Source organism: Macrobrachium rosenbergii, chromosome 51 (assembly GCF_040412425.1).
Source record: "Macrobrachium rosenbergii isolate ZJJX-2024 chromosome 51, ASM4041242v1, whole genome shotgun sequence".
Taxonomy (NCBI): Eukaryota; Metazoa; Arthropoda; class Malacostraca; order Decapoda; family Palaemonidae; genus Macrobrachium; species Macrobrachium rosenbergii.
In genome coordinates this window covers 53,503,712-53,515,820 of record NC_089791.1, presented here as the reverse complement: position 1 = coordinate 53,515,820, position 12,109 = coordinate 53,503,712, and the positions used below count along the sequence as shown (strand labels likewise).

Here is a 12,109-nt window from a genome sequence, read left to right as displayed (position 1 = left end):
TTTAAGATTGGTCAGCCTTATCAGAATGTAGAATTTGCCCTATTTGATTTTGATATTCGTTACTGTGGCATAATTTTTTTTTTTTTTTTTTTACTATGCCAAGGACAGAGTATTAGATAACCAGTACAGTTGCTGTAGTAGAGTGCAAATACCAGAGGTAAAGTACGATGTTTCCATTTGGATAATGTAGTCAGCAAGCATTATTTTAGATTGCTATTTAATAACTGACAATTCTATGTCAACATGTACCATTCAGGTTATTGCTGTAAAGTACATCTTTCCATGCATTAATTTTTATATGATGGCCTTCATGTTTTGCTGAAAAATTAGGTTTTGTTTTTTTTAATGTTTTTACATCTGCTTTTCCTTTATTGTCCAATGTTTTTTGGCCTTCTGTGCCTTAATTCTCAGAGGAGGGTTTTTATTTTTCAAGGTTTTCTGGGGTCAATTTTAAAGCTTTGCTTCAGACTCCTGAATATTACTGTACCTGTATTCTTGCCATTTTAGTTTCTTAATTTAACTTGGCATATTTATGTTTGCAAATAATTAGTAGCTGACAGCTTGTTTTAGGTCAAACATAGTCTCTTCAGCTGAAGCCAGTGACTTTTAACACTATGTCTAACAATTCTGTAGCAGATTAATTCAACTTAACCATCTTAGGTGTATGGCATTCATCAGCACACACAGAATGAAAGGACACTTTGTTCATATAAAGAAAAACCTGAAGGTTTTTATGTAGGGGAAAAATCTCTAAGCACTAGTAGGATCTGGTTAAAAATAGAATAAGGGTTGGTGACAGCAGGGATAGCTAATATACTATTTTACATATTAAGTAAGACCTAATCCAGTGTTAAATATGTAGGTACATGACAGCATGAAAAATCTTAATTTGATATTGAAGGGAAAATAACACTGACATTAATGACAAAAGTTAATATATTTCATAAGAAACTATAGTCTAAATTTATATTAACATGGTTAATGCAAAACCTGTTGCACAGCAGAATCCATTATGTAGCAAGCTCATGCAGTTTAAGTTGCATGAACTTGCTTCAAGAAGAGAAGAGAAGTCTGAAAAATACAAAAAAAAGCTATAGTTATGGCTGTAGCCAGAGAAAAAAATTTCTTTTGATGCTTCTTTCAAATTAAACAAAATTATACCATTTAATAGTACCCTGAAAATATCCATCTACAGCCAAATGTTGGCAAGAGGCTTTTCAAGTTTGCTTTTAAAAACTATTCAATTACGCAGTGGACCAAAGTCTGGGTAATAATCAAGTATACTTACCAATAATTTATGATATACCAAGTATGGTCAAGTAGGATAAATACTTTTATCTTCTTTTCTTTGCACTTTTATCATCTTGATGGTCCCTCTTTCTTTTAACGTCGTCATCACTTCTTTTTGCTGATGATTCACGAGTTTCTCTTCTTAATGATTTTTGAGGAGTTTCTTCTGCTCTTGCTAACATCTGGGTGTTAAGAAATGACTGCAAAAGAAAAAGATGATTTAAGCATTTCTGAAATGTAATAACCTGCTTATATATATTTTCATAAAATACAGAAAATCCTTTGGGCCAGCCTGAGTAATAAAAAATTTTACCAGGACCACCATTTACAATAAAAATTTTACCTCTTAAAAGGCTTGTTCTCAAAATAAAAGGAACTTTAAATGAATTTACCTTCTTCTGATAATAAGTAGAACTTCACGAAAACTTTACTCAACTTCCTAAATCGATAAACTGAAAATATATTGTATTGACAAAATTTCTTCTCAGGATATTTCCACAACTTGTCATTGGCTGACGCATAAACCAAGCACAGGAGAAGGCAAGAGCAAGAAAGCATTGAAATCCAAGTTTCTCTGAAGATCAAACATTGGCAAAAAAAAGTCTGGGGCAAACAAAATATCAATGTCCTTAAACTACCATCAGTTCTATTATGGAGGCATGCAAGGATGTCCAGTGACGTCAGTCACTAGAACTGGGCAAAGCGATAAAATAAGTCTTGAGATATTCTGTTCATACCTAATCCACACCATACTACAGAAGAACCTGCAGAGATCAACTCTGAAACATAAAATGACCAAGAGAGAACACTTCTTGACATTCCATGGTAGAAAGAGGCAACTTTTATAACTGGAACCAAGTCTTTGAAGAGGTGTAAACTATTTATTACACCAAGAAACAAAACTTGCCTGATTTTCTGTGGTGAAGTAATTGGTTGAGGATCTGCAAGGCATGGTAACAGTCACAGGTAACCTTTATATATGATGAAGTGATTCAGGATGGTTGTGTAATGGATGAAAATATGGCAGCTTCACAAGGTCAAAGGTCTGGAAACTACTGGTGAGGACAAAAGGGAGCTATGGGTATCATCTGGCACTTTGCCAGAGTAACAAAATTCACCAACCCTGATGCAGAAGACTCAAGTTGGGACTGTTCAAAGCATCAACTGCCCAAGCCACTGGGTTCAATATCTGCCGACCTTTGTAGACATCACAGTGAAGAGATCATGAGGAGGGAAGAATCTGATGGCTCATAAGTGTTCCACCAACACTGTGCAAACTTCTATGATAAACAGCACAATGGTAACACTGTGCTCCTCCACCCATATGAAGATCAGTGTCAGCAGACAAAGGGACTCTGACCTTGTACATTCCCAATTCCACAGATAAGTGAGGTCAGTGTATGCTAACAAGATCCAGGCTATGCAAGGTAGTCACAAATAACTAGAGGCTGAAGATGAAATTCCACAACGCAAGTAAATATGCAGCAGACCACACTCCTTTGACCTGGTATATCTTCTAACAGATGGTGCCCTATCAACACCTCTGATGACATCAAATCAAGGAAGACCAAAACCTGCAACCACAAAAGATCTAATGGACGTGTACAACAACATAGTGGCTGCCCTCCAACAATACCGTATAGTAATTGGCAAAGAAGGGAGTGGATGTGGAACTGACTGTAAGGAACCAGCTTCTCTAAAGGTACCAAATGACCGATTAGCACCTGCCATGACTGGCAATGACAAAAGAAGTCCTGCATGGTGTCCTGGAGAAGACAAATCCTGTCACCCAAGGGCTAGACCAACTCTGGTATCCATCAATATCCTGAGGAACACTGCTTGCGTGAAGGCTTCATATTGACCTTTAGCCCTAAGATCAGACAATGCCAAAAGGATATCCAGGTGCCCCTGCAATGTAATCCTACCCCTGCCAAGAGAATGAATAGACCAGCCAGGGATGAAGACTCAGACAATGAGCCCAAGTGGCAGTGGGCATCAAAGTTTGGTGGAGGGCTATGCACAGAAAAAAGCAAACAGCCAAGAACTGGAACAAACTTTCCCATCACACAAGGTCTATAATTGGTCTCTAACCTCATAATGCCTTCAGGATAAGGAACAGACTACTGTTAGTATCCTAGTAAAAGAAGAATATAGAATTTAGGCCCAAGGCCAAGTGCTGGGACCTACTAGGTCATTCAGCGCTGAAAGGAAAATTGAGAGGTTTGAAAGGTGCAACAGGAGGAAAACCTCGCAGCTGCACTATGAAACAATTGATAGAGGGTGTATAGTCAAATGGAAGAAAGAGAATATGAATGGAGGTACAGTAAAAGTAATAAAAAGTGGCAACTAGGGGCTGAAGGAACACCGCAAAGAACCTGAAGCAATGCCTTACTGACAGCACTACCCCCCTACAGAGGTAGTACCCTAATTTCTCTAGCAAAGCTTCCTCAATGGCACCCTTCCTCAACATGGAAGCCACTGCCTTGTCAAGGATCCATCTCTAGAATTGAGGGGTGGCTAGAAGGCAGCAGGATGGTTCAGTGGTGGAAAACCTGTATTAAGAATGGGAATGCAATAAACATCCTAGGAAACCTTGAGGGCCCAGGACTCAAACCTGAAGTCTTCCCTTGTCCACTAACCTCTAAAAACAGGCACCAGCCTTATTTCCTTCTAATGTTTTGGCTTAGTGACTGGCTGCTGCAAGTAGTTCTGACTATTAGTACAAAAAGTCAACTTAGGATTATGAGGCTGGGAGGTACTCACAAAGGTAAGGGAAATAACTGCTGTGTCAAGATGGACTGCGGAATAAGGGGTGTCTAGTGCCTACTGAAGAAGGAACGTGGCCAATGAGGGGATTTTGGGTAAGCAACGAATTTGAAGGAAAAAGATGCAGATGAGTAAGGTAACTTGATTAGCTGTTGTCACACTAAACACCCATTACTCATTAAATTTTATAAATACTTGAGCCTTTCCAGAAAGGCATGAATATTTATGTGTTAGCTCCCAAATAATTCCATGGGTTTCAATCAACAGCATTCTGTGTTATTTTGATAATGGTTTCTGCGGTCATGTGAAAGGAATACTGTAAAGAGTGTCTTGCACAGCTCTGAGTGGGCAGTGCTATAAGTTGTTAGCATAATCCTGAAGTCCTCACCTGCACTGCTTTTTTCCCTTTACTCATTCCTTTTGGTCTCTTACCACCTACATGTCCACTCTTTACTTCTTTCTAGCTGCAATATTCAATTTGCATCTAAGAAAATTCTTTTGGCCCACAATGCCTCAGTGTAACAGGGTTAAGCTGGAGCTTGGAAATGCAAGCATCCTTCATAGCTGATTGGATGTCTTAAGTGTGAGTAATTAATAATTTATTGATTGCTTCTCTCCAGCTACTTACAGCATCAAGAAGAACTAATTAAAATTGATTAGGTTGAAAGGGTTCAAAGCGCTGAAAGAAATTTCTAAAACTGTAAATGAAAGCTTATCTTTTATTCACTTAACCTATTTATGCTACATCATTACTCTTTAATTTACACTTCTAACCTCAATTGTTGCAATGGTGTCTTGCATCATCTGATGAGCCATCTGGTGGACATTGTGGTCACTAGTGTTATACATAATAGCATTGAGAAACATGAGCATCATGTCCCGCTGAAATTCAGCTGTATTTCGAATGATACCACTTTCAATATTGCGCTTGATGGTTTGTAAATCCATTGGCCTGAAAGAAAACAATCCAGAAGTTAGTGCAAAAGTTATTTGAAGACAAGTATTTTTATCTAGAATTACTTTATTATAAAATTATATTTTATGCATAGGAATGACTTGCAAGACTGCAATAAAAAGGATCTTTTCTCAACACACAAGAGTAGCAGAATAAATGGAACTGATCACAAAGGTTTTTCCATGAATGCAATACACACTAATTTTATAACAGTATGATTTTCTTATGCAAAATTGTAACCTTGGAAATGTGCAAATATTTTGTTTTTAAGAATTCAGACCATGGCATTTTATTTCAAGAAGCAGACCATCCAAAATATACACCAAAAAGCAACACACACTTGAATCAATGCAGGTGTGGACGACCCATATTAGTTGAGGTATGCTCCATCTTTGCTTTGCTCCTGAGGAGACATAGCTCTGCCTGGAGCAGGGAGATGGATCTCAAGGTAATACAAATGAAATGAATAAGTAAAAAAAAAAAAAGAAAAGCTTCAGCCATCAGGAGGGTGAGGGCACTGGTAAGTACTTTACAGAGAAAGTGATTGGTGATATGAAGGCAATTTAACTACTCCAGGGGATCCCATATGATTCTCACTAAGATTATCTTAGGTATTTGAGAACATCCTTAAGGTAAGAGGGTGCAAAAGTTAGTCAAGTCCAACACATTCAACATAACTGATAAATAGTTGTTTGAGCAAGGTTTACTGGACATGGCAGAGTAACTTAGGCGTGAAAGTCAAGCAGAGTCAGTGGCATCAATGAAGGAATAAGTCCCTCCAACCCAACCTCAGTGAATCATTTTTGGCTTTTATGTGCTGATCCCTGCAGCAGTTCACCTAACCCTTCCTGTGATGCTTTAACTACAAAGAAAACAAGCCAGCACTCTCCTCTTACAGGGGAAACCCAGAATTTGGACTCTACTCTAGCAAAAGGAACAGTCAAGAGGGGACACAAAGCAACTAGTAAAAGAAACAGTCAGGAGGGGACAAAGCAACTAGTAAAAGAAACAGTCAAGAGGGGACAAAGCAACTAGCAAAAGAAACAGTCAAGAGGGGACGCTAAGCAACTACCACACACTCTCCCTGCAAATAAATGCTGTCACACTTGTAACCAGAATCAATCAGTCAACAACAAAAATAACTGAACAGCTTCAACAGTGATAGTCTTTGAGAACAGATATGATGAACAGCTTCAACAGTGATAGTCTTTGAGAACAGATATGAAATTTATATAGGACAGCAGTCAAGAAAAAGTACTGGGTTACTAACTTACAACTCACCAGTACCCCACTATTTATCTACCTACCAATAATTAAACACTTTGTTACCAAATAAAAAGACTGTTTCCACCTGGCATCGGGAATAATCCTTCAGAAAACACAACACCGATTTGTATTCTCATAGGAACAATCTTAGCAAAGAACTGATCATGCACAAAACGCATCTCTTCTTTTACCTGTACACCACTGAGTGATATCCTGGTGCCTGCTCATCTGTGATAGGACGTAAAAAGATGGATGCAAAGCGGTGAGCAGCTATCTCATTCCACAAAATCATGATGGGCTTCTTCCAGGATTTGTAAGATCGTTCACTCTCCAAGTCATCACTAAATTATAGTAAACTATTAGAAATCTTTACCAAAAATGCCAGGAAACTTATACAGTAACTTACATTTCAAAAGCATTAAAAATGTTTCATGGTCAATGGGATTTCATAAACTGGCAACCATTACTTTACAACTGATCGATAAATGTTTGATCACTTATCTGACTGAAGTTTCCGTACCTAAGCCTATCTGATTGCTTTTGCAATAACAGACTATTTTTCTCAAATCCTAAGTCATGCAAAAAGTTGAGTTGACTACTACATACCATAGAAAATCTATAAATGAGGTGCCTGTGCAACTGTCTTTTAAATATTACTATTTAAAGGTGAGCTATCTGTATTTAGCACAGAAAAAAACACCATACTTATATAATGATTTTCTAGTCTTATCTATACAACAACTGTACACTTTTACCCATAATGTGTAGATGCTGGAGAAGTTGGAGCAGATTCACATATCTGTGGGGAATATCCAAGGTAATCAGCTCCTGAGATTTTCCTCTTCCCACTTCTTTGAAAATTTCCATCTTCCTCACTCATCCAATCCCTACATTAAGAAGGAAAAGAGACCATAGGCACCATCATAACTCAGTTAAAACATGAAAACGTTTAAATAATAAGCAGCACCAAGGCACTCAAATGTAATGGCTAGGCCTCAACAGTTTAAAACATGAAAATCGTTTAAATAATAAGCAGCACCGAGACACTCAAATGTAATGGCTAGGTCTCAACAGTTTGGGTACAGTTTTCAACAATATTAATATAGTACAACTGCAATGCATTACTCACTACTACCAAATTCTTGACAAAATAAAGACATGTCTTGACATATACAAGAATGAAATTATGTATCTAAAAAATAAAAATTTGCACTAGTTTTAAATTTTTTAAAAGCCAATAATACTGCACATCTTAACGTTATCCACCAAATATAATACAATTAAGATGGATAAATAAAGTGTCTAAATCCTGTGTTCAAAACAGAATGTTCCTATTAACATTAATAACTGTGTGTGTGCTCATACTTACTTGCTCTCTGAGTTATCTTGTTCATAGTCATCTAAATCTTTCTTCTCACTTTTATCAGGCTTCTTGCTTTGGCTTTCTAATTCTTTGTATAATTTGGAGTCTTTTACTACCTTGACTTTCTTATCATCATCGTCATCATCAGTTTTATCCCTAGACTCTGAATTATCTTCTCTTCTGTTCATGGTCTCACTTCCACTTTCTTCTTTAATGAGTGATTCCAACTTCTTCTCTTTCAGCTGATCCTTTCGTTTCTCTTCTCTTCTTTTCATATCACGATCCTTTGTGGCTCTTAAACTCTTCTCATCACTTCCACTGCTCTGAACATTAGATGACATAAAATTCTCAGTATTCTGGAAAAGGAAAACATACTGTAGTTCAGTATTTAGCCAGTTAAATACCCGCATCTGAATCCTTCAACACAAAGTGAAAAATCCATTACAACATTCCCCTAGATTTTCTGAATCATTTGAAAAAGATTTGCAGCTGAAATCTCAGTAATGATCAGCTTTTTATTGATAATCTACAGACCTTAATGATAGATTTACCACTTAATTGGTCTTGAAATTTGTAAATGAATTTTTGAATGATATTTAAATTACCCCATATAAAGGAACCTATTAATAGTATAAAGCTTCTCCATATTCTCATTGTAGGCATTTCATGGGGCTTAAAAACTGGTAACATGGTATTTTCATGACAAAATTAAGTTTCATATATACTTGGCAAGTAATTACACAGTTATACTTTTCTACTGGTGCAGCGGTTAAAAATTTGAAGTTCGCGGCAGCGATTCATTTGTTTTAGTGTAGGTAACTACCCTGCCCTCTATCAAGGAACAATAGGTACAACAAAACAGAAAGAGTCACTTCTTTTGTGCTTAACCCTTAAACGCCTACTGGACGTATCATACGTCGACTAAAATTGTCTGTTGGGTGCCAAGGACGCACCGTGCGTCAACTACAAAAAATTTCAACCTTCAGTCAACTTGACTTCGACGAAATGGTCGAAAAACGCAATGTAGCTAAAACTCTTACATTCTAGTAATATTCAATCATGTACCTTCATTTTGCAACAAATTTGAAGTCTCTAGCACAATATTTCGATTTATGGTGAATTTTTGAAAAAACTTTTTTCTTATGCCAGCAGCGGTAACTTGGCTGAAAATTTCAGAAATTATTTCATCATTTTTGTCGTAATTTTTGCACTGTTCTATATTAGCCGTTACATAAAGTTTTATATATGAAAATCTGTGCAATTTCATGTAGAATACAACAGAAAATAACTCATGGTTGTAGCTTTTATCAGTTTTGAAATATTTTCATATAAATCACGATAACTGCCAAAATTTCAACCGGTCAACTTTGACTCTACGAAATGGTCAAAAAATGCAATTGTAAGCTAAAACTCTTACATTCTAGTAATATTCAATCATTTACCTTCATTTTGCAACCAATTGGAAGTCTCTAGCACAATATTTCGATTTATGGTGAATTTTAGAAAAACACTTTTTCTTTACGTCCTGCAGAAATTCTTTCAAATCGCGTTGTCGTAATGTTTGCACTGTTTTATATTAGTCGTTATAAAGTTTTATATATGGAAATGTGCGCAATTTCATGTAGAATACAACAGAAAATAACTCATGGTTGTAGCTTTATCAGTTTTGAAATATTTTCATATAAATCACGATAACTGCCAAAATTTCAAGCTTTAGTCAACTTTAACTCGACGAAATGGTAAAAAACGCAATTATAAGCTAAAACTCTTACATTCTAGTAATATTCAATCATGTACCTTCATTTTGCAAAAAACTGGAAGTCTCTAGCACAATATTTCGACTTATGGTGAATTTCTGAAAAAAAAAACTTTTTCCTTCGTCTGTCAATGTGGTAACTCAAACGAACATCTCAGAAATTCTTTCGTCGTTGTCGTAATGTTGCATCGTTTACAAGTCGATTACATAAACTTTATATATGAAAATGTGTGCAATTTCATGTAGAATACAACAGAAGATAGCTCATGGTTGTAGCTTTTATCAGTTTTGAAATATTTTCACATAAATCACGATAACTGCCAATATTTCAACCTTTGGTAATTTTTAACTTTCGAGCTAAATGGTAAAACCCAATTGTAAGCTAAAACTCTTACATTCTAGTAATATTCAATCGTTTACCTTCATTTTGCAATAAATTGGAAGTCTCTAGCACAATATTTTGATTTATGGTGAATTTTTGAAAAAAAACATTTTCCTTACGTCTCTTGTTAACTTTCGGTCAACATCTCAGAAGTTCTTTTAGATCTCGTTGCGTAATATTTGCACCATTTTATATTATCGTTACATAAAGTTTTATATATGAAAATGTGCACAATTTCATATACAATACAACAGAAAATAACTCATAGTTATAAGCTTTTATCAGTTTTGAAATATTTTCATATAAATCACGATAAATAGAAAAATTCGACTTTTCATCAACTTTAACTTGACCGAAATGGTGAAAACTGCAATTGTAGCTAAAACACTTACAGTCTAGTAATATTCAATCAATTAGCTTCATTTTTTCAACAGATGGGAAGTCTCTAGCTCAATATTTCAATTTATGGTGAATTTTGAAAAAAACATTTTTTACGTCCATGGCGTTTGAATTCATGCATCATTTTGTGATAATATTTCTCTGTGTTGCTTTGATCGTTTTACAATTTGTTATATACCAAAATCATTGCAATTTAGTGTAAAATACAACTAAAAAAATTAACTCATTAGCTTTAACGTTGTGCTTACAGCTCGATTTGTATACAATTATATGAGTTTTTTATTTGTCATATATTTCAATATTTATATATGATAATGATATTTTTTCATTTCTGATGGTTGCATACTAAACTTCAGGCAATGACAAAAAAAGGAGCCAAAAATGAACTCTTAATCTTAAAAACTAAGCGTGCTGTGATTTTTTGAAAAAAAACTTTTTTACGTTTTTGTAAATAGAAGCTCGGCGTTTAAGGGTTAATGTCCATCGGAGGGGATGAGGCAGGGCTCTGATCTGCAATTGCTTGCTAAGTATATATGAAACTGAATTTTATCATGAAAATACCATTTTCATGTGTGTAACTTAGCAAGTAATTACACAGCTAAATCCCAAATTCATATTTGGTGGGATAAATGGACATATTCTGTTTCAAAACCAGCTGGTTACGAAACTGAATTTGCAACATAAAACTCTGTTAGCATTGATAAAATGCTTGTTGTATCCTTACCTGGTATGAGAGGTGCAAAGGCAGGACCTGTTAACCATTTAAGTACCACATCTAGGTTCCATGATATGGAGTCATCTCTCACCTGTTTAGTAGTCTCGAAAGACTTAATCAGATCACTCAGGTCTTGATTAGAGGCGACGTCCACTCCTCTATGTTTAAAAACCGACCCCAACATTGACCTGTAGCCTCTAATGGCTGATGAAGAGAGCCCCTTGGAGGTTCTTAGAAAAAGAAGGACATCCACTATTTGCGCTATAGCGGTTTAGCAGAAGAGATGTTATTGCTGCTGCACCACCTGCAGAAGATTGGCCTGGTAGACTGAAGTCTACATCTTGTAACAGCTTCCGCAGCTTGCTTTGAAAATCCCTTCGCTCTGACAAGTCTCCAGATAGTCTGAAGCCTATCAGAGCTACAGCGGATAGTCCTTGATTGAATTTCCAAAGATGAGGCTGTTTGAGAAAATGTGGACTTTCAAGGCAGTAACCTTGAAAAGTCCACAAGATGCTTTAGAAGGTCCAGGAACCATTTTTTGAGTGGCCAAAATGGAGCTATCAGGGTTATCGATACACTGCTGTGAGCTTGGAACCTGTTGAGAACCGCCCCCCCCTCACTATGTTGAAGGGGGGGAAGGCGTAGAGGTCCAAGTTCGACCAGTTTACCAGCATGGCATCCGTAGCCCATGCCTGAAGATCTGGGACTGGTGAACAAAATAGAGGAGGACGGTAATTTCTTGATGTGGCAATCAGGTCCACTGTCGCCCTGCCCCACAACTTCCAAAAGCTGTCACAGACACTCAAAATTAGGGTCCATTCTGTCAGGGGGACTTGTCCTCGTCAACTTAATTCGTTTGCCAAGATATTCCCTTGAATGAACCTGGTGGTGACCCACATTCATTCTGGTATGCCCAAATGAGCAGCTCCTTCGCTGCCTCGCAAAGGGAGAATGAGTGAGTTCCGCCCTGTTTCCTGATGTAGGAGAGAGCCGTGGTGTTGGTCGGAATGCACCACCAAGGTTCTGTCTGTGACTGCTTCGACAATGTACTTCAGGCCGAAATGAATGGCATGACAGCTCTTTGACATTTATGTGTAACTTCCTTTGCTCTGGAGACCATGTGCTGAAAGCTTCCAGAGTGCCCAATGGAGCTCCCCATAAAAGGAGAGGTTGGGGCTCGGCAGATGTGGAGACTTTGACTCTAAAATTTTAGTCTG

At 36.8% G+C, this 12,109-nt stretch overlaps 1 protein-coding gene across 1 annotated transcript in view; it reads right to left on the bottom strand.

Moving 5' to 3' along the window:
- Positions 1–918: 918 nt before the first annotated feature.
- LOC136833414 (bromodomain-containing protein 8-like) overlaps positions 919–12,109 on the bottom strand; it is a 41,698-nt gene continuing 30,507 nt past the window's right edge. The window contains 6 exon segments of the mRNA XM_067095546.1: positions 919–1,071; positions 1,289–1,490; positions 4,831–5,008; positions 6,469–6,618; positions 7,033–7,164; positions 7,647–7,996. Coding sequence (XP_066951647.1) covers positions 1,335–1,490; positions 4,831–5,008; positions 6,469–6,618; positions 7,033–7,164; positions 7,647–7,996 — 966 coding nt within the window. The 3' untranslated portion in view covers positions 919–1,071; positions 1,289–1,334.